Source organism: Pelophylax lessonae (genome assembly GCF_965119305.1).
Source record: "Pelophylax lessonae genome assembly, chromosome: 1".
Taxonomy (NCBI): Eukaryota; Metazoa; Chordata; class Amphibia; order Anura; family Ranidae; genus Pelophylax; species Pelophylax lessonae.
In genome coordinates, this window is record NC_138768.1 from 141,943,554 (window position 1) to 141,967,764 (window position 24,211).

Here is a 24,211-nt window from a genome sequence, read left to right on the forward strand (position 1 = left end):
AACTTTAATTTTTTATGAATAAGCTTTTCTATAACTTTTAGATCTATTGTGGCAGTTACTTCTACTGATCAATAAAGCCTTTTACCACTCGAATAAAAAAAAGATGGTGCCACATTTAATAAAAAAAAAAAAAAAAAAAAAAAAGAAAAAAAAGAAAAAAAAAAAAAAAAGCCCTCTTCCTGCTATATGGAAATTAATTTTTCTTGGTTAAAGTGGTTGTAAAGGTAGAATGTTTTTTTTCTTTACTTTATTGCATCCTCTGTATTAATGTAAAGCTTTTCTGTGCAGCTCATCCTGCTCTCTGTCTCCTCACTGGCCATGGAGGCATCAGCAGGAGTCAATAGCCACTGCTGCTGTCAATTACAGCCTGTGAGGAGAGCGCATGGGCAGGGCCAAGCCAGGGTGCGTGTTTATGAACCGGAAAAGTTCAGGATCGAGCCCGCATGAGTGCCCCCATAGTAAGTAGCTTTCTTTTGGGGCACTTGGCAGGGGGGAAGAACTAGGAGCACCGGCAGGGAACCCAAGAAGAGGAGGGTCAGGGGACTATGTGCAAATCTATTGCACAGAGTAGGTAATTATGACGTTTGTTTAAAAAACACACTCAAGTTAGACTTACTGGTTATATATAAAAGACTCACCCAAGCTCTACAGCCATATAAATAATGTGAAGACATCATACATTAGACTTACTGGTAGCTTGTTTTCTAGTAGTCTTTCAGAACAGCACCTCCCACCAGGGACAGGAAACACCTATTCGCCAAACTTTAAGGAGACTTCTCCCCACATTTCTTCAGTTGTAATAGAGTATCTCTGGCCGAAACACATAATCGCAACATAGAGAAATACAGCATTAGGGCAGGTTGTTGCTATCCTGAAAGACTACTAGGGAAAAAGTTTCCCAAATGGTCTTTCAGTACAGCACCTGAGAGGACAAACGAGACTAACCCAACTAGGGAGGGACAACAGCTTGCAAGATCTTTCTACCAAAGACCTGATCCCTCACTATTATTGGATCCAATCTGGAACAAAAAATAAACGTGAATATACTTGACCATGCGGCCACCTTACAAATTTGTTTGGAGCGGCACCAGTCTTTTATGCCCAATTGGCTACAAGAGCTCTAGTGAAGTGAGCACACGCTCCCAATGGCGGGACTAGGTCCATTCGAGTATAGACTTCCCAGATAGCCATCTTCAGCCACCTGGCAATAGATCTAGTTACTTCTGGTCCTTCTTGTTGCCCATATGCAAAACACATCCAGAGTCTGATGCCTATGTACGGGGAGGGGTTGTCAGGGGGCAAAAAAACAATGAATCCACTGCTGAAGGTGTCCCAGGATACAGTAATAATAAAACAGAATGTAGCAGAGTGATCTCATTGCCCAGCACAGCAGTGTGTACTATGAGAGTGCCTGAACAAAATTATAAATTCTTTGCCAGGTTAAACAGTAGACCGATATGTATTCCAGCTGTGTATTTAGTCAGTTGACCGGAGTTCCACTTTAATTGAGCATTGAGCATAAATATCGGTTCATACATCAAACTCTCTCAAAATTGCAAGCAGTGCTTCACTGTTCGCCTACTTTAATCACATTATACACTCACTAGGACTTGTGTGTTTGCACTAGAACCCAACAGCCTTATTTAAGACCTTATAGTCCTAAGCAAGTCTTACTATTCAGTAGCAAAACAAGCTAGCCTTATCACAGAAAATGACACATCTGTCAAATAGCCACCAATTACACATGAATGCACTTGGAGTATGGTCATTACCAGAGCTCAGTCCTGACAGATTTCTGCTATTTGTGCATTAATATTTACTTCCTGTGTGAGCCAAGAGTGGCATGAAATGCCTAATGGCTTCCATAATCCCAGACCCTTCCAGCATATGGTTTATATCAATATATTCCCTGTAAAACATGGAAGCCATCACTAAGACCTAATATACAGACTGTGGGATGATATGGTTACCTTAGTGAAGCCTATCGAATAATTTAAGCAGTACTTGGTACTGGTGGCTATTTAAGGAAGCACTCTGAATGAACTTAGAGGGGTAAAATGTCAACTTAAAGGTTACACACATTTAAACCAAATGCAAATGGCAATATTGGCAGGTAGCTGTAGAAAGTTAAATTACACCATGAATAGTGTGTTCATATTACCAGTAGCACTGTATAAGTTCTAACTAGAGAATGCACACGCAAGTAAAAAGCATGTGGTGTGGACTAGGCACTTTAGGTGATAGCAAGATCCCATTTATATGAACTTATTTATTATTGGGGGATTTTACACTTCTTTTATTTGCTGCTAGAGTTGCAATTTTTGTTTTAGGGAAAGTACTTCAGAATAGGTCAACATTGAATGTTCTGTGTTCTGATCTGCTAGCCTTTACAAACAATGAAGGATGGTATTATATTCTTATTATACAGGATTTGTATAGCGCCAACAGTTTGCGCAGCGCTTTACAATATAAAAAGGGACAATACGGCAACAATACAATTTAATACAAGAGGGTTAGGAGGGCCCTGCTCCTGCAAGCTTACAATCTAAAAGGGAGGGGCTAATGAGACAAAAGTAGTAACTGTTAGGGATGAACTAATGAGGGAGGTAAAAGATTTGGTGGTTAGCTGAAGGCAGGATAGACCTCCCTGAAGAGATGTCGACTAAAAGAGGCCGCAGGAACATTATTTTAACTTCTTGGTGGTGCAAATAAAATGCTGACAAGGCAAATAACTTTTCAATTTACATGATAAATCACTGAATTTTAAACAAGATACATCATGATTCTACTGAAAACAAAAACAAACAAGTCTCCCCATAGGCACTGGTCATAAGTGCTTAAACCTGATTGATGGCCAGGGGAGAGTAACTCCTGTTCTCGTATATATTTGCTTTTTGCATTTTATATTTTCCTTTTAGACTCATGTCTTTCGTTTCCAGGTAAGATTAGCTTTTATTTAAATGAAATAATGTTTTAACAGCCACTGAAAAACAGTAAAAAATATTTATTGTGCAGCAAATTTACTGTAAACGTGAACAAATTATAGCATTTTTTCATAGACTTCAAATTTGTACTGAATACCATTTTCTTCCTGGATTTCAGAGGATATACCTGGATACCTATGTAAGACAGGGAATAGATTGAATTATTTCACATGATGGTGCAAACACTTCAAATGTAAGTGGCATGCATATTGATGGCTCTGCCAGTAAAAAGGTGACTATGAAATATGATTGGATAAGTATGTAGAGTATACCCATATGGTCCATATCCATATGGAAACACTTATAAATGGCTTGAAGATTCATTTACAGGGATGGTATGTTTTACAAAGTTAGACTGGTCCAGCTTGGACGAATGTAACTATTTACAGGTGCATCTCATAAAATTAGAAGATCATCAAAAAAGTTAAAATTATTTCAGTAATTCAATTCAAAAAGTGAAACTCATATTTTATATAGATGCTTTGAACACAGTGATATATTTCAAGCATTTCTTTCTTTTAATTTCGAGGATTATGGCTTACAGCTAGTAAAAACCCAAAATTCATTATCTTAGAAAATTGGATTACATAAGACCAATTTAAAAAAAGGATTTTTAATACATAAATGTTGGCTAACTGAAAAGTATGTCCATGTACAGTATAGTATGCACTCAATACTTGGTCGGGCCTCCTTTTGCATGTATTACTACTGCATCAATGCGGCGTGGCATGGAGGCGATCAGCCTGTGGCAATGCTGACGTGTTATGGAAGCCCAGGTTACTTTGATAGTGGCTTTCAGCACATCTGCATTGTTGGGTCTGGTGTCTCTTCTTCCTCTTGACAATACCCTACAGATTCTCTATGGGGTTTAGGTCAGGCACATTTGCTGGCCAATCAAGCACAGTGATAACCATGATCATTAAATCAGGTATTAGAACTTTTGTCAATGTGGGCAGGTGCCATGTGCTGCTGGAAAATGAAAGGAGCATCTCCATAAAGCTGGTCAGCAGAGGGAAGCATGAAGTGCTCTAGAATTTTCCTGGTAGAGGGCTGCGCTGACTTTGGACTTGATAAAACACAGTGGACCAACACCAGCAGATGACATGGCTCCCCAAATCATCACAGACTGTGGAAAATTTTGCATTTCATTTGGAAATCAAGGTCCCAGAGCTTGGACAGGCACAGAATCCAAGTTGCATGAGGTCCAGTGGGAATTTTTCACAGTCTATGATGATTTGGGGAGCCATATTATCTGCTGGTGTTGGTTCACTGAGTTTTATCAAGTCCAAAGTCAGCACAGCCCTCTACCAGATAATTCTAGAGTGCTTAATGCTTTCCTCTGCTGACTAGCTTTATGAAGATGCTGATTTCATTTTCCAGCAGGACTTGGAATCTGACCACACTGACAAAAGTACCAATACCTGGTTTAATGATCAAGGTATCACCGTGCTTGATTGGCCAGCAAACAAGCCTGACCTAAACCCTATAGAGAATCTGTGGGGTATTGTCAAGAGGAAGATGAGACACACCAGACCCAACAATGCAGATAACAGTTGAAAGCCACTATCAAAGCAACCTGGGCTTCCATAACACCTCAGCAGTGCCATAGGCTGATTGCCTCCATGCCACGCTGCATTGATGTAGTAATTCACGCAAAAGGAGCCCCGACCAAGTATTGAGTGCATACTATGCTTGAAATACATCACTCTGTGTGTAACACATCTATATAAAATATAGGAGTTTCATTTTTTTAATTGAATTACTAAAGTAAATTAAACTATTTGATATTTTAATTTTATGAGATGCACCTGGCCGATGCCCATAAAGGCTAAAAGTCCTATCATCTCCATTTGCTTCCGGGTCGTGTGCTGAGCAGTTAGCCTGCTGCATTGTGAACACAGGAGGTTGGCTGCATTGCATGGGCATCATTCAGAAAAAGCTTTGTATTCTCTAAATAAATGCAAAGCGTTCTCCGATTAGATGAGGTGAAGAGCATGAGGTGGACCGCATGACATCACTACCTTACCTCGCTCATCCAATCAGAGAACAAGTAAATTAATTCAGTAAATGCAAAGCATTTTCTGAAAGGCTCCTGTGCCGAGTGGCCGACCTCCTGTTGTAACAATGCAGCAGCCCAGCCGCTCAGTACTTGACCTGGAAGCAAGTGGAAATCACTGGAGCAGCTCTGTCAGCATTGGCAAGTAATGGTATATACATAGTTACATTGGCCAAGCTAGACCAATCTAATCTTGTACAATCTTTAAATACCAGGATTTTATGTGAAAATAGAAAAAAGCAAAAAAGCCCAAATGTTTCCAAGTGTTATTTCTTTTGAGCATTGATCCCAGCTGATAATCACTTTTATCAGACATAACAGTGTGGCATAAGATACAAATTACGATCTCATTGTACAATCTCTGTGTAAAGTCCATTCGATTTACCAAAAGTATGTAATGTGAGGAACTACCAAAAAAAAATCCATCCACTCGGTTTCCAATCGGGTAGATGGTGATTTTACAGTAAGATATCAATGAGTACTTGTGCAAACAATCTTATTATGTGCAAATAAATGCATCTCTTTCAAAGATTGGGAAAACCGAAGACAGTATCCTCAAAAACTGGAAATTAATTTGAACAGATAACTGAAAGGAAAGGTTTTCCTTAAAGCCTTTAACGTAGGGCTACATGTAGTATTTTAATCTTGTATTATTAAGAAATGTAACCACTAGTTGCCAATTACCTTATATGAAGTACACTGAAATCCAAGTGTTGGCTGTCAACAAGTGGTCAAAGACCACACAAAAATCCTGTGTTTAGTGTCCTATAATAATACATAATGACACACATTCAGTTCCGATTATAATAAAACAGTTTTCTTACTCTTGCAGCAGCTTGTATGACTGGAGATCAATGTCTGGTAGAAATGTGTCACATTCAAACTCTTGCTGAATTCTGGTTATAAACAGCCTCTGGCTAACAGGTTTGTCCATAACTTCCTGTATAGAAAGACAAATAGAAATGTTTTTAGGAGACCCACAAACTAGGTTAGTACCTCCGCTAGTATAGTAAATGATTGCATTGTGTGATTAATAGCCAAACTACAGCTGTAATATTTCATGCAGGCCGAAGAAAAGTTCATTTAGATCACATTCACACTACTGGAAAGGGGTAAACACATTACTGCAATGCGCACCTCCATGATTTGTGCTGCCATTCATTTTAAGTCTCTGATACTCTGACCTCTGTAGTCAAAAACAGTCTTTAAAGTAAAATGATCAACATTAGGGCCTATTCACACCAGCCCAGTCCCCCACGGCATGGTAAAACGCATACATGTTAAAGTGTGTTGGTTTGCACATTGTATTAAAAAAGTTGTAAGGCCTTCAGGTTTTTTACCTTAATGTATTACCTGAGCCTGATCTCGAGGCGCTGCTCTTTCCACTCCCCATTGGACTCTGTGAGAGCATCAGGAACTATTGGCTCCTGCTGCTGTCAATCACATCCAGTGACAAGGGGGCGGGACTAAGCCGCAGTGTGTGTGCGTATATATATATACACACTAGACATATGCCGGTTTTCGGTAATTCGATATATCGCGGTATTGCATAGCCACGGTATTGTTATTGTGGCATTTTTAAAATACCGAGTTTCTCTGTCAAGTCTGCCTGACTTGTGAATTGATACATTTCAGTGAGCTGGATGACTCATTCACTCACTCAGCTAACACCTTTCAGCATAAGTCTCCTAACTATAAACAAAAATGATTACATTTGTATCTTTTCCTTCCCTCTGCCAGGGAGAAAGGAAGTTTAACCTCTTAAAGACTGGATCTTTTTCTGACACTTGTTGCTTGCAAGTTAAAATCAGTTTTTTTTTTTTTGCTAGAAAAGTACTTAGAACCCCCAAACATTTTATATATATTTTTTAGCAGAGACCCTACAGAATAAAATGGCGATTGTTGTAATATTTTATGTCACACTGTATTTGCGCAGCAGTCTTTCAAACGCAATGATTAGACTTTAATGAATAAAAAAAAAAAAAAAAAAACCTAACAGTAAAGTTATCCCAATTTTTTTTTTTGTTACACAGAGAATCGTGAGAGAATCCTGATCTTTATTCCAAGCTAAAAAATCGTGATTCTCATTTTGGCCAGAATCGTGCAGCTCTTATATATATATATATATATATATATATATATATATATATATATATATATATATATATATATATACACACATACACATACACACGCATAGCAGCCCACATTACATTATATAGCCATCAAGCAGTGTCTGGCCTACCTGGTGATGACTGGTCCTGGCGCTCTGATCCGATGGCCTAGTCTTTAAAGGGGCAAATCCTTGCGATCCAGAAGTGGTTAAACCTGCAGGAGGACCGGTGTTTTTATCTATTAATGACTTTACTATTGCTTTAGGCCTGGTTCACATGTATGCGGGTTGGGGGCCCACATTTGCACAGGCATAGCAGCCCATTGATGTGAATGGGCTTGAGCTGCTATGCCTGCGTTTTCAGCTGAAAAAAGGTGCATGCAGAATTTAAAAAAATGCAGTGGCCATGAAATCCATCCTTCTTTTGCACCATGCGACTTACCTGCCGTTGCTGCACACGCAAACTGTTTTTAAATGCCGTGCCCACGTATACAAAAAATGCAGAAAGCTTGCCAGAGCAGGAACTGCAGGTTAGTCGCATGGTGCAAAAGCAGGATGGATTTCAAGGCCACTGAATTTTAAAAAAATGCTGCATGCACCTTTTTTCTGCGGAAAATGAGGGCATAGCAGCCCGTTCAAATCAATGGGCTGCTATGCCTGTGCAAATGTGGGCCGCCAACCCGCATACATGTGAACCACCAACCCGCATACATGTGAACCACCAACCCGCATACATGTGAACCACCAACCCGCATACATGCGAACCACCAACCCGCATACATGTGAACCAGGCCTAAAGCAATAGTAAAGTCATTTATAAACAACACCTCCTTCAGGTTTAACCACTTCTTGACCACAAGGATTTGCCCTCTTAATGACCAGGCCATCGGATCGGAGCCGAGCGCCAGGACCAGTTATCACCAGTTAGGCCAGACACTGCTTGATGACCTATTTTAGGCCTGGTTCACAGAGTCTGTACTGACTGACTATATAATAATGTGCATAAGTGAACCAAAGCCCCTAAATTCAGCAATGAAATTGAAGTGAGGTGGAAATTTAATAATTTAAATTTAATAATAGAATACCGTGATAATACCGTATACCGTGGCAAAACCTTAATCAATTAATCGCAGCATGAAAATCTGATACCGTCACAAGCCTAATACACACACACACATACATATATACATACATACATATACACACACACGTATACATACAGTGCCTTGAATAAGTATTCATACTCCTTGAAATTTTCCACATTTTGCCATTTTACAATGAAAAAGTAAATGTATTTTATTGGGAATTTATGTGATGAACCAACACAAAGTGACACATAATTGTGAAGTGGAAGGAAAATTATAAATGGTTTTTACAATTTTTTACAAATAAATATGTGAATAGTGTGGTGTGCATTTGTATTCAGCCTTCAAGTCAATACTTTGTACAACCAATTTTCACTGCAATTACAGCTGCAAGTCTTTTTGGGTATGTCTCTACCAGCTTTGCACATCTAGAGAGTGAAATGTTTGCCCATTCTTCTTTGCAAAATAGGTCAAGCTCTGTCAGATTGGATGGAGAGCATCTATGAACAGCAATTTTGAAGTCTTGTTACAGATTCTTAATTGGATTTAGAGCTGGACTTTGACTGGGCCATTCCAACACATGAATATGCTTTGATCTAAACTATTCCATTGTAGCTCTGGCTGTATGTTTAGGGTCGTTGTCCTACTGGAAGGTGAACCTCTGCCCCATTCTCAAGTATTTTGCAGACTCTAACAGGTTTTCTTCTAAGATTGCCCTGTATTTGGCTCCAGCTATCTTCCCATCAACTCCGACCAGCTTCCTTGCCCCTGCTGAAGAAAAGAATCCCCAACAACATGATGCTGACACCACCAGGTTTCACAGTGGAGATGGTATGTTCAGGATGATGTGCAGTGTTAGTTTTCAACCACACATAGTGATTTGCTCTTGGGCCAAAAAGTGAAATTTTGGTTTCATCTGACCAGAGCAACTTCTTCCACGTTTGCAGTGTCCCCCACATGGCTTCTCACAACAGCAAACGGGACTTCTTACGGCTTTCTTCTTGCCACTCTTCCATAAAGACCAGATTTGTGGCGTGCACAACAAATAGTTGTCCTGTGGACAGATTCTCCCACCTGAGCTGTGGATCTCTGTAGCTCCTCCAGAGTTACCATGGGCTTCTTGGCTGCTTCTTTGATTAATGCTCTCCTTGCCCGGCCTGTCAGTTTAGGTGGATGGCCATGTCTTGGTAGGTTTGCAGTTGTGCCATACACTTTCCATTTTCGAATGATGGATTAAACAGTGCTCTGTGAGATATTTAAAGCTTGGGATTTTTTATACCCTAACCCTGCTTTAAACTTCTCCACAACTTTATCTCCGACATGTCTGGTGTGTTCCTTGGCCTTCATGATGCTGTTTGTTCACTAAGGTTCTCTAACAAATCTCTGAGGGCTTCACAGAACAGCTGTATATATACTGAGATTAAATTACACACAGGTGGACTCTATTAATTAGGTGACTTCTGAAGGCAATTGGTTCCACTAGATTTTAGTTAGGGGTATCAGAATAAGGCTCGATTCCCACTAATGCGTTTTCATGCTTTTTGCAGCAATGCATTTAATTTTTTTTAACATAGGTTCGTATGGAACAAGTTCACAACAATGCATTTTTGTGCCTCTGCGTTTTTGGAAAGGGACGGGGACTTTTTTTCCTGCAAAATGCAGCATTTTACATGTGATAGACTTCAGTGAACCTGCTTTCAATACACAAATATTGTGTTTTTTTACCGTGATTCGTGTTTTTAAATCTGCCCAACAACAAAATTTCCAAAAAAACAAAACAAAAAACGCAAAATGCAAATTGCAGTAAAAAAAAAAAAAAAAAAAAAAAAAAAAAAATGTGGAAAGCACAGCAAAAAGCACTACAGAAATGCTAAAAAGCAACATGCATAGGTGTGAATCAAGCCTAAAAGGGGGCCAAATACAAATGCACACCACAATTTTCACATATTTGTAAAAAAAGTTGAAAACCATTTATTATTTTTCTTGCACGTCACAATTTTGTTCCACTTTGTGTTGATCTATCACCTAAAATCCCAATAAAATGGGATTTTTGACTTACCGTAAAGTCCATTTCTCTGATGTTCATTGACAGACACAGCTCCTAATCTTCTTGACCATTGGGTTATACTGCCCCCTACAGGAGTAGGACACTAGGCAGTAAAAAGCTTGACTACGCCTATGGAGCAGTCCCAGAGAGTATACTCCCACTCTCAGCTATAAGCACTAAGTTTTGTTACAAGCAGTGTCAGAAGAAAGCCAACTCCATAGTGGGGTGGGTGTTATGTCCGTCAATGAACATCAGAGAAATGGATTTTACGGTAAGACAAAAATCCCATTTTTCTCTTTCGTTCATTGAGGAACACAGCTCCTTATCTTCTTGACTGTTGGGTTATACTGTCCCCTACAGGAGTAGGACACTGGGCAGGAAAAAAGCTTGACTACAAAAAGTATTTGCAAATGTGTGCAACTAAACTCCTGTTTGTAACACATACTGTTAGACAGATTAATTTGGTCGGTCCCTGGCTGGTTGGTAAGCATATAAAGTATATTATATATAAAACCGTGCCCTAAAAAAGTATTCTTACCCTTTGAAATTTTCCACATTTTCTCATGTTACAACCAAAAACATAAACGTATTTAGTTTATCTTGGTCTCAACAAACCACAGGGCATTGTTCCAGTAATCCATGTCCTTAGTCTGCTTGTCTTCAGCAAACTGTTTGCGGGTTTTCTTGTGCATCATCTTTAGAAGAGGCTTCCTTCTGGGACGACAGCCATGCAGACCAATTTAATGCAGTAGGCGGCGTATGGTCTGAGCACTGACAGGCTGACCCCCCACCCTTTCAACCTCTGCAGCAATGCTGGCAGCACTCGTATGTCTATTTCCCAAAGACAACCTCTGGATATGACGCTGAGCACATGCACTCAACTCCATTGGTCCACCATGGCGAGGACTGTTCTGAATGGAATCTGTCCTGTTAAACCGCTGTATGGTCTTGGCCACCATGCTACAGCTCAGTTTCTTGTCTTGGCAATCTTCTTATAGCCTAGGCCATCTTTATGTAGAGCAAAAAAGTATTTTTTTCAGATCCTCAGAGACTTTATTGCCATGAGGTGCCATGTTGAACTTCTAGTGAACAGCATGAGAGAGTGAGAGCAGCGATAACACAAAACTTAACACACCCGCTCCCCATTCACACCTGAGGCCTTGTAACACTAACAAGTCATATGACACTGGGGAGGGAAAATGGCTTATTGGGCCCAATTTGGACATTTCCACTTAGGGGTGTACTCACTTTTGTTGTCAACGGTTATACAAGCTGCACACTCACTACTTTACATTGTTGCAAATTGGAATTTCTTCAGTGTTGTCACATGAAAAGATATAATAAAATATTTACAAAAATGTGAGGGGTGTACTCACTTTTGTGAGATACTGTACATATATATATTATATACATACATACATACACACACACACACACACACACACACACACACACATATATATACACACACACACAGGATCTCACTAAAGTGAGTACACCCCTGACATTTTTGTAAATATTTTATTATATCTTTTCATGTGACAACACTGAAGAAATTACACTTTCCTACATTGTAAAGTAGTGAGTGTACAGCTTGTATAACCGTGTAAATTTGCTGTCCCCTCAAAATAACTCAACATACAACCATTCATGTCTAAACCGCTGGCAATAAAAGTGAGTACACCCCTAAGTTAAAATGTTCAAATTGGGCTCAATAAGCCATTTTCCCTCCCTGTTGTCATGTGACTCGTTAGTCCCTGAAACTGAGCTGCAGCACGGTGGCGAAGACCATACAGCGGTTTAACAGGACAGGTTCTGCTCAGAACAGGCCTTTTCATGGTTGACCAAAGAAGTTGAGTGTACACGCTCAGCGTCATACTCAGAGGTTGTTTTTGGGAAATAGATGCATGAGTGCTGCTAGCATTGCTGCAGAGGTTAAAGTCAGTCAGTGCTCAGATCAACGATGCAAACTGCATCAAATTGGTCTGCATGGCTGTCATCCCAGAAAGAGGCCTCTTCCTAAGATGATGCACAAGAAAGTCCGCAAATAGTTTTTTGAAGACAAGCAGACTAAGGACATGGATTACTGGGACCATGTCCTGTGGTCTGATGAGACCAAGATAAACGTATTTGGTTCAAATGGTGTCAAGCGTGTCTGGCAGCAACTAGGTGAGGAGTGCAGAGACAAGTGTGTCCTGCCTTCAATCAAGCATGGTGGGAGTGTCATGGTGTGGGGCTGCATGAGTGCTGCTAGCACTGGGGAGCTACAGTTCATTGAGGGAACCATAAATGCCAACATGTACTGTGACATACTGAAGCAGAGCATGATCCCCTCCTCTTCAGAGACAGGGCCCCAGGGCAATATTTTAACATGATAACCGCCACAAACACACCTCCAAGAGGACCACTGCCTTGCTAAAGAAGCTGAGGGTAAAGGTGATGGACTGGCCAAGCATGTCTCCAGACCTAAACCCTATTAAGCATCGGTGGGGGATCCTTAAACGGAAGGTGGAGGAGCGCAAGGTCTCCAACATCCACCAGCTCCGTGATGTCATCATGGAGGAGTGGAAGAGGACTCCAGTGGCAATCTGTGAAGCTCTTGTGAACTCCATGCCCAAGGGGGTTAAGGCAGTGCTGGAAAATAATGTTGGTCACACAAAATATTGACACTTTGGGCCCAATTTGGACATTTGAACTTAGGTGTGTACAACTTTCGTTGCCAGCAGTTTAGACATTATTGGCTGTGTGCTGGGTTTTTTTGAGGGGGCAGCAAATTTACACTGTTATACAAGCAGTGACATGAAAAGATATAATAAAATATTTACAAAAATGTGAGGGGTGTACTCACTTTTGTGAGATACTGTATATAGCGTGTAAATGTGCCACCACAGGACGTGGTTTCCTATGGTGGTACACGGAGAAGACGAGGAGCCCAGAGCGCAAGCCGGGGACCCCAGAAGAAGAGGATCCAGGCTGCTCTGTGCAAAACCATTGCACAAATCATGTAAATATAACACGTTCGTTTTTTTAACCCCTTAAAAAATAACAAAAACCTTAATCAAAAAGTTAAGGCAGTTCATTCATTAGAATAGACTGCCAAACACACCACAATGGACTAAAAAGCGTGCATGCAGCTTTTTCGATAGTGCACAGTGAAATGCACCGACATATATACTGTACGATACTGCAGCACAGTGGGCCCTGCAGCACAGTGGGCCCTGAAACCAGTAAACAAACATGGTGACAAAATTGCATTAGCCATTGGCTCCACCCCCCCCCCCCCTGGAATTTCAATCAACAAAATCAAATGATTGTTAAAGCAGAGTTCCACCCAAAACTGGAACTTCTGCTTTAGGTAGTCTTAACCCCCTGACATGCCACATTTGGCATGTAATTTTTTTTTTTGGGGGGGGGGGGGGGGGAGCGGGTACCTAGTTTTGACAAATACCCGCTCCCACTTCCGCTCGGAGCGCCCTGAGGGGAAGTTCTCCTCTCCCCCTCCCTCCCTGCAATCTTCTGGGACATGTCAGAGGTCCCAGAAGATTGCCTGCCAATCAAGACACGCAGCGCAACTCGCGCATGCGCAGTGCGTACCCGGCTGTGAAGCCGCAAACTGTCACAGCCGGGTGCCCACACCAGTGATACCGGCGCCGCTGAGACCAGAGGGAGAGGATCGAGGCTTTGGGCGGCCGCATCGCTGGACTGGGGGGACAGGTGAGTGTGTGTTTATTAAGTCAGCAGCTACACTTTTTGTAGCTGCTGACTTTTAATTAACACAGAAAAGGCTGGAACTCCTGGTCTGTTTATTAATCCTGTGTGCCCCGGTGTCTGCGTTTAAAAAAAATAAGCCGCTCTTTACCAGTTTTCAGAGCGTCAAGTGCCACTCACGTGACCCGTCAGTTCTCTCCTCTCCCCGTCTGACAGCTGGCTGCAGCGGGCCGAGGATTCCTCTCTGATGTCAGTCGGGAGGAGGGGGAGAGGAGGAGAGAGGTGTTGGGTCACTTGAGCGGCGAGTGGCGTTCTGAAAATTTGTAAAGAATGGCTTATTTTTACAAAACACAGGGGCACACAGGCTGACGGAGGCACGTAAACTGACCACAGTGTCAGGGCTCAGAGGGGAGGACATAGCCAGGCAGGATAAGCCAGGTATTTTAGGTGATAGAAGGGGCCAAATTATACAGCAATGCACTGTATACCATGCTTTAAGGGAACAGGATCAATTTTTTCAGGTTAACAAATGCTTTAAAAATAAATGCTGCTGTTTGCTCTTTAGAAAATAAATGCTCAAAAAAAGTATAATGACACTGTTAAAAAAGGATGGAGCATGGGTGACCTTAAAATGTTGCCCCCCCCCTGAAAAAAAGTTCTGCGGACGCCCATGCCCCCCCCTCCCCATAGCGAGCAGCTTGCTAGGGGGGTACTTGAAGGGGGGAGGAGCCAGGAGTGTCGGCGGGGGACCTGAGAAGAGGATCGAAGCTGCTCTGTACAAAACCATTGCGCAGAGCAGGCAAGTATGACAATAATAATAATAATAAGGTATAGTGAAGCCTAAGAGCCTACAGAGGTCTGACTCCTGAGTGTAGCTTCATTTTGCTTTAGTGGCCATCTGTCAAGCTACAAATGTTCAGCAGGTCAACCTCACACTGCATTGATATGTGAAAGTGATAGGAATTTGAATTTGTGGGGATATCTTGTCACTATAGATGGTTCAAATCTCGGCTGGTTCAGCAAGGACTAGCTAAAATTCAAACCATCTATGGGCAGGCTGATTGTATCGGAGTCAATTCATCAATCAACTTGGGTACATGTCTGATTTTTATATGTTATTACTGCCACTGGCTTTGGCCGCTAGCAATAATCATTGTGTTCTCCTGACAGGATGGCTTCCCCCCGCCGGGAGAACACAATAGCACTGTGTTCAGTCAGTGTTGACGGGGGAATCGAGGGATTTGCTTTCCTGCAACAACTGTTTGCTGAAGAACACCACAAGCATCATTTCTATTTAAAGTGGTAGCACAACATGACAACGCCATTATTTTATGATTAATGCCACCCTTTTATGCATATCGATCATGTACACATGGGCAAATCTGGTTATTTGCATCTTTTGGGCAGTCCTGTATTTCTGCAAACACAGTGAAGGATATCCTTCAGATTTATAATGTTTTCTGAAATATAGCATCCTTGACTGCCTATTCCCCCCCCCCCCCATTTAATCAAAATCCAGTTGCAGAAACTAACGTTTTAGTTTTTGACAGGAATCACCTCCTGCTTATATATATTTTATAGGTGAGCTTTTCATGTAGTAGCTTATCTCTTCATTCCCACCTACTGTGGTACAATTCCCCAATAATTTGTTAATTCCTTCGTACTAATAAATGGTTGCAAATTAGTGGGCAAAACGGAGACCGGGATTTTGTTGCAATGCAAAAGGAATACTTTTATTTTATGGGGCTTATAGATGGCCGCTGCTTGATAATTACATTTAGGAAGTATAGCACATTTGTACAATGATGGAATTCTAACTTACAACACTGATAACTTTAGTAGATAATCTATAACTGCAGACTTCTGTAAAAAGATTACCCATATGCTGGACTGGTTGTGATTTAGATGTGTTTGCCTGTTTAAAGTTTACCCCAATCTGTTATAGAAGAGCTCCAGGATACACAAATATGTATAACCTAATAGCCGATTACCATGAAGACCCCATGAACAATTTTGAGCATGCTGGTTAAACACAAGTAAAATGCCTGACCTAGAATTATTCTTCAATGGGCTGCATTAGGTTTCTTGATGACCACATCTACATTATTCCATCAAGAGCACATTTACACTTGCATTGAGGCAACACGTACACAAATGCTGATGTTAACATGTTCCTGTGGTCTGTGCTCAGTTCAATTCATTGTAAATAGCACTCCAATGCACAGCACACTGCAGTGCACATAATGGGAGCTGCGTTGCTAAAAAAAGGGCCATGTGGTGACACATTGTGGTGTGCTAGCAAATCATTTATATTGAATGGGCTGCCTTAATACAAAGCACAACTGAAGTCGGGATCAGCCCTAAAAGGATTATAACACCTATATATTCTACATTACAGTTTAACTAAGGTAATCATGCTTTATGCCAGATTATGGGGCCATAGAATATTTCCTAGGTATTCAGCTTGTAGTTTCTATTTACTGGAGAACAGCTGGTGTCACATTTAATTTAAAACCAGTCCCAACTCGTGTCTTCCCAAAGCACCTCTTACTACTGTTCCAACTACCTTTTCTAGTGTAATTTCCCTGGGTGTCTTCTCCCAGTCCTGAGGTTGTGCTCAGTAATGCTAAACCATCTTGAATCAGACAGCAGTGGTCCCAGTAGATACAGTGCTGTCACTCCTGTAATGCTCATTTGGAATAAACTCACATGTGCCCAAACTGCTTCTGTAAAAAATCCATACAACAAATTCATTTGTCCTGGGACTTTAAATGAGGCACAACATATACAACCAATGAATAACTAGTTTTCAACATTGTTGTTTATCAAATGAAAAAATACTGCATACAAAAAGAGGCTAAAATGGTAACAAGCCGATTTGTAATGAATCCATATTAATGCATTTCATACATAATTAAGTATAATGTTGACCATATTCAATCCAACTGTCAATACATAATTAAAACAAAAGTTGCATCCGAAATCTCGACATGTTTCGTGACTCTTTGTTCACTTCTTCAGGAGTAGATGCATGTATAGTATCTAAGATAAAACATCAGGCATGTAGCATACCTAATGGTATCTCATAATACATAGAGTAATTCCAACCTCAAAAGCCGCAAGAGGGGCTTGAATACTTACAAATCAGCTAAGAATAGATATGATAATATTTCCAAATTGTGATTGCCAGGGGAGTCTCACCCGGGAGCTATGACTCAGCGAGAACTCAAAGGAACAAACAGGAAGCAGATTCAACATGGGTGGGCAATCCATGATGGCACTTAAAATAGTTGCTATAGATAGAATTTTAGGTATGCATTATAATTATAAATGAAAAATAAAATCAAAAGGGGTAATGAGCAGACAAAAATATTGTGCAATGCTGGCTGCAATATAGTAATGAATAGGGAAAACATATAGTGAGTGCGTAAAAGGTGTAAAAAGCTGAACCTAGTGGTATAAGGAAGGGAAAGGCACCTAAGGCCGCTTTCACATGGGCAATCTGATCAGGTCCGTATGTCAGTTTTTCAGGCGGATGGGATCAGACCCTCCAGTCTCTTCTATGGAGCGGTGGATGTTAGCTGACACCCGTCGCCATCTGATCCGATCCTATCTGCCAAAAACAGATGGATGTTGGTCCTATTCCCTATTCGCCTGGTGGACTGGATGGCATGGGCATAGAGGAAGGCGGGACTGTGTCTGGCCTGCATAGCGGAGGGGACAGGGACCTGGTATCCGCCTGCTCAGCGGGAATCAGCGGAGAGATCTCCTGCTGAGCAAGCGGATTCCGCTTCATGGAGGCGTCCGTGTGAAAAAGGGCCTTAGGCTGGCAATACACTATACAATTTTCTTGTTCAACTTTCCTTTAGATTTACCAAAACCATATAATATAAGTTCAAACCTGAACACTTATAATTTGTATGCAATCAGGCAGGCCCTTGCACTACATAGTTGAAGGTAAATCTAAAGGAAATTGAATAAGAAAATTGTATGGAGTATGGCCAGCCTTAGTCTAGTTTTAGTACCACACCCAGTCTGCAGGAATAGTCATAGTGATAAAGCAGCTGGGACGGAAGCCAGAGTGGACAGAGACAAACATATGTAGGGTACACACACGGTTTTTTTTTTTCGTTCAGCCTGCAGCAAATGAGTGCAGCAATCTTACTCGCTGAACTATTGTGTTTTAAAGGGGAATGGTCAGCGCTGGCTGCCAGTGTTGATCAAATGTTAGTTTTCCAGAATGCTTGCTCAACAAAAGACCGGCTTCTGTGATAAGGAGCTGTACATGTGCCAAGTTGGTTGGTTCTTGCCAAACCCATTCGTTTTTGCTGATTTTTGGTCCGTGTGTACCAAGCCTAAGGGGAAGATCGGAAGAGGATCTTGTGACGGGAGTCACTTTGGTTGGGGTGCCCGTGGAACCGAGCTTACCTTAGAGAGGTTGAGAAATCCCTGTCTCAGCTCTTTAGACCCCTCTTATGTGTAAGTCACCCTGTGTCTATTAGGGGCACAGGGTGACCGAGAAAATGATGGACAACTACTTAATTGACACTGAGAATATGGTTTGTGGTTTGGATTACTTCAAATGGGACAGTAATATTTGTCAACAATATACCTGAAGAAATATATGACGATTTAATCCCACTTTACACTGAGACCTATAGCCTGTTGCCATGAAGTCTGTTCTGTAACTTCTAAAAAATCAAAGCATTGTTTAGATGTGGATTAGGGCTGAAACAACTAATCGATTAATCGACAACTAATCGATTATGAAAATAGTTTCAACTACTTTCATAATCAATTAGTTGGTTAGCCGATTAGTTGGCCTGCATACAGAATGCATTATTTGTTTACATATCAGGAAATACAGTGAAGCACACATACAGCTCTGCACACTGTCCATACATGTCAGTATACACAGTGCAGCCCACACACGGCTCAGTACACCTTCCATACATGTCAGTATACACAGTGCAGCCCACACACGGCTCAGTACACCTTCCATACATGTCAGTATACACAGTGCAGCACACATACAGCCCACTACACACCCTCCACACATGTCGGTATACATAGTGCAGAGCACATACAGCTCAGTACACCGTCCATACATGTCAGCATACACAGTGTAGTGCACGTAGAGCTCAGTAGAACCTCCATTAGAGATGGGCTTGGGCGTGTTTGGGATCCCACCTGCCCAATCCTGCCAGGAAGCCGACACCACACACGGCTAATCACAGGCAGCGAGATATTTCCGAATCTGTGCAGCTGCGGATCGGGATCTGTCTCACTGCCTATCTCGGTGTCGGCGGGATCCTGAACACACCCGATCCCATTCCTACCCTCCATACATGTCAGTATACACAGTGCAGCACACATACAGCTCAGTAAACCCTCCATACAGGTCAGTATACACAGTCCAGCACACATACAGCTCAGAACACCCTCCATACATGTCAGTAAGCTTGTGAATGTGTGAGGAGTAATGCCTCATGGGACATGTAGTCCCATACCTTGCTATAGGGGAACTCTATATTATACTTTGCGGCTTGCTATAGGGGCACTCTTAAGACAGCAGGAGCAAGTAGTGCCGACAGGGAACCCCAGAACAGGAAGTACAAGTACTGATACTTTTTCTCAAGTACTCCCCGATATCAATTACCGATACCCAAGAGTTTTTTGTTTAGACTAGTGAAAAATTATTACGGTTTCTTTAAAATTATGAAGAACAGTTCTTCTGTGTCTTTGAAATTGTGCTACTTCAGTGTGATTTCAAAGCTGCAGATCAGTGCAATTTGGACCTCTAAATTCTTTCCGTTTTGCGACTTTATTTACCAGAACTCAATGCAAGTCAATGAAATACCAAAAAAGGTATCGTTTTTAGTATCCAAGCATTTGCACGAGTGCAATTGCTTAGTATCAGCACCAATACCAGTATCGATGCAACATTAGTGTGTATATTATATATATATATATATATATATATATATATATATATAAACATACATACATACATACATACAGTGCCTGCGAAAGTATTCGGCCCCCTTGAACTTTGCGACCTTTTGCCACATTTCAGGCTTCAAACAAAGATATAAAACTGTAATTTATTGTGAAGAATCAACAAGTGGGACATAATGATGAAGTGGAATGAAATTTATTGGATATTTCAAACTTTGTTACCAAATAAAAAACTGAAAAATTGGGCGTGCAAAATTATTCAGCCCCTTTACTTTCAGTGCAGCAAACTCTCTCCAGAATTTCAGTGAGGATCTCTGAATGATCCAACGTTGACCTAAATGACTAATGATGATAAATAGAATCCACCTGTGTGTAATCAAGTCTCCGTATAAATGCACCTGCACTGTGATAGTCTCAGAGGTCTGTTTACTGTGCAGAGAGCATCATGAAGAACAATGAACACACCAGGCAGGTCCGAGATACTGTTGTGGAGAAGTTTAAAGCCGGATTTGGATACAAAAAGATTTCCCAAGCTTTAAACATCCCAAGGAGCACTGTGCAAGCGATAATATTGAAATGGAAGGAGTATCAGACCACTGCAAATCTACAAAGAACTGGCCGTCCCTCAAAACTTTCAGCTCATACAAGGAGAAGACTGATCAGAGATGCAGCCAAGAGGCCCATGATCTACAGCTGAGGTGGGAGACTCTGTCCATAGGACAACAATCAGTCATATACTGCACAAATCTGGCCTTTATGGAAGAGTGGCAAGAAGAAAGCCATTTCTTAAAGATATCCATAAAAAGTGTCGTTTAAAGTTTGCCACAAGCCACCTGGGAGACACACCAAACATGTGGAAGAAGGTGCTCTGGTCAGATGAAACCAAAATCAAACTTTTTGGCAACAATGCAAAACGTTATGTTTGGCGTAAAAGCAACACAGCTCATCACCCTGAACACACCATCCCCACTGTCAAACATGGTGGTGGCAGCATCATGGTTTGGGCCTGCTTTTCTTCAGCAGGGACAGGGAAGATGGTTAGAATTGATGGAAAGATGGATGGAGCCAAATACAGGACCATTCTGGAAGAAAACCTGATGGAGTCTGCAAAAGACCTGAGACTGGGACGGAGATTTGTCTTCCAACAAGACAATGATCCAAAACATAAAGCAAAATCTACAATGTAATGGTTCACAAATAAACATATCCAGGTGTTAGAATGGCCAAGTCAAAGTCCAGACCTGAATCCAATCAAGAATATGTGGAAAGAACTGAAAACTGCTGTTCACAAATGCTCTCCATCCAACCTCACTGAGCTCGAGCTATTTTGCAAGGAGGAATGGGCAAAAATTTCAGTCTCTCGATGTGCAAAACTGATAGAGACATACCCCAAGCGACTTACAGCTGTAATCACAGCAAAAGGTGGCGCTATAAAGTATTAACTTAAGGGGGCTGAATAATTTTGCACAACCAATTTTTCAGTTTTTTTATTTGTTAAAAAAGTTTGAAATATCCAATAAATTTCGTTCCACTTCATGATTGTGTCCCACTTATTGTTGATTATTCACAAAAAATTACAGTTTTATATGTTTATGTTTGAAGCCTGAAATGTGGCAAAAGGTGGCCACGTTCAAGGGGGCCGAATACTTTTGCAAGTATATGTATGTATATATCAGACCTGAACCTAGTAGCTGTCCCCCATCTTGTGTCTCTATTCCCCAGGTTGGCATGGTGTCCACCGTAGCACATTTTCATTGGCAAATCAGTGTAGGACTGGCCAGAAAAGACGCAGTTGGCCAGCTTAAACATGTATTGCAATATTTGTGAACTAAATATCCCTGATTTTCATTGCAGAGTTTGCTGGAAAGGGTGTAGCAGTGTGCAGAGTCTCCTTCCAGAATTTTTAGTGTTATTATATGGTCACACCCCTTTAGCACCGGATAGTTTAAATACATGTACAAGCTATTGGGATTTGAGCAGAGGTATATCTTTTCTTATCATCTTTTCTTATCACAACTAATCGATTATGAAAATAATCGTTAGTTGCAGCCCTAATGTGGATTCCATGTACTCCACCTAGGCTGGTCTAAGTGCCAGGCTAATTAGCATGTGAAGGATATCCTTGTCAGGCTAAAGTAGTTGCTAGTGGGGATTAGCCATGAGTCGGCCCTACCTCGTTCTCGTCACAGACCTGATGTGTCAAGTTACAGGCAGAGGAGAAGGGTGGTCTTAGATTGTGGACAAGTGGTGGAGGAGCCCAGAGTTGGGCTGTGTTGGTCGTTCACACTTGTGTTATAATGCAGAGAAATGCACGACGTACCAAAAACCTTTTGAATTAAACGGTGCTGATTAAAACCTATGCAATGTCTATTGGGAAAAAAACTTTATGTACATAAAAATACATGGGTGTACATTCCATACTCACCCAGACGTATGTATGAATACACCCTAAACAAGTTGAAGGTTCTAAGGAAGCCAGAGCCAAGAAATGCCATTCTGATACGCAGTTTAGATCCTGATCAGATAGGCATTTATTGATTTGTATTACTTGCCCCAGCACTACCCCCCAACAACAACGGAAATCATTTTATTCTCATGTGAACCTAACCTTTGTGCTTTTTATCATAACCAAAATGGGATTTTTGACTTACTGTAAAATCCATTTCTCTGTGTTCATTGACAGCTCCTTAGGATTCTTGACCACTGGGTTATACTGCCCCCTACAGGCATAAGACACTAGGCAGAAAAACTCAACTACGCCTATGGGCAGTCCCAGGAGGTATACTCCTCCTCTCTGCTATAGGTATCCAGTTTTGTTACAAGCAGTGTCAGAAGTTTTATAACTCCATACAGGGGCGGGTGCTATGCCCAATAATAAACACAGAGAAATGGATTTTACGGTAAGTAAAAAATCCCATTTTCTCTTTCGTTCATTGACAGACAAAGCTCCTTAGGATTCTTGACCACTGGGCCATCCCAAAGCAGTGTCAAACATGAGGGGTGGGAACAGCAAAACATTTCCCAAGGCTAAACCTTAGCCAATCAGAATCTCCTGATTATTTTCAAAGGGAGGCTTCTGGAGAACTGAAAGCACCAAGTTCAGATTCCACGGTGGAAGAGGAGACCCCCTGAATAAAAAGGTACGCACACCAGAGAATGTGCGTGGCCAGAGGTCGCTGAAAGAAGACCGCCAAGGCTGATACCTGGCCCTTGATGGTACTCAAGGCAAACTTCTGCTCAAACCCTGTTGAAGGAAGGAAGGTCAAGCCCCCAAACCACAGAGAAAGAGAGGGTGAAAACCAAGCGACTTACACTACGAAATGTACGCTTTCCACGTACAAGCCCAGATCTTTCTAAAGAAAGACTTCCTAGCATTCAGCAGTGTCAAAATCACTGACCCAGGCAAACCTCTATCCTTCAGCACCTGGCTTTCAACAGCCAAGCCGTCAAAGCCAGTGACTGTTAAGCAGGATAGAAGATTTGCCCTTGGGGCAACAGTTCCTCCCTCAGAGGCAGACTCCAAGGGGCGTTGGTGACCAGCCACACCAGGTCGGCGTACCAAGACCAGCGAGGCCAGTCCGGGGCCACTAGAATGACCAGAATTCCTTCTGTCTTGAGCCTGCGCAAGTGCCTCAGCAGAAGCTCGAGAGGAGCAAAAGGATCTAACTATACTGACCCCACTGGGGTAGCCACAAACAGGCGAGATCAGATAAGGTCTTCTTAGAAGTCTGGTCCGCAGACCAAAACTTAAGCCACAATATGTGCCTGTACCACTGCCACAGACAGTCTAGAAATCAGGGGAGCCACATCCAAAGAGGCATCACAGATAAACTGTAGACCCTGGACAAACTGGTCCACCAGCTCAGCAGAGGCAGGGGGAAGCTTCTCAACCTCCAGGTCACGGCACAAAAGTTTAGCCCACTCTGTCAGTTTGCGACATCAGGGCAAAGGTGATGACTCGTCTGAGTGCCGAACCTGAAACAGTGAACATATTGCAGGCAACAGCCTCTGCTTTTCTGTCAGCGGGATCCTTAAAGGCTGGCGATTCTTCAACCGGGATCACGGTTTCCTTATTTAACCTGGTAACTGGGGGAATCCTACACCGGTGGAACAGTCCACTTTTTAACCACTTGCCGACCCCGGCCAGGCAAAGTGAGGTATATATACACGTCACTAGCCTGTGACCGGCTTGTGAGCCAATAGCGGGTGAGCGCGCGCCCGCTGAGGCGGGCGCCCGCCGCACCCGATGTCCGCCGGTCA

General features: G+C 41.8%; 1 protein-coding gene across 1 annotated transcript in view; it reads right to left on the bottom strand.

Moving 5' to 3' along the window:
* Positions 1–2,989: 2,989 nt before the first annotated feature.
* The window catches only part of DHFR (dihydrofolate reductase), a 134,097-nt gene continuing 112,875 nt past the window's right edge, over positions 2,990–24,211 (bottom strand). Inside the window, exons 5-6 of the mRNA XM_082257595.1 lie at positions 5,865–5,980; positions 2,990–3,119 (exon numbers count right to left, since the gene is read on the bottom strand). Of these exons, the coding sequence (XP_082113721.1) occupies positions 3,041–3,119; positions 5,865–5,980 (195 nt within the window). The 3' untranslated portion in view covers positions 2,990–3,040. The remainder of the gene's footprint in view (positions 3,120–5,864; positions 5,981–24,211) is intronic.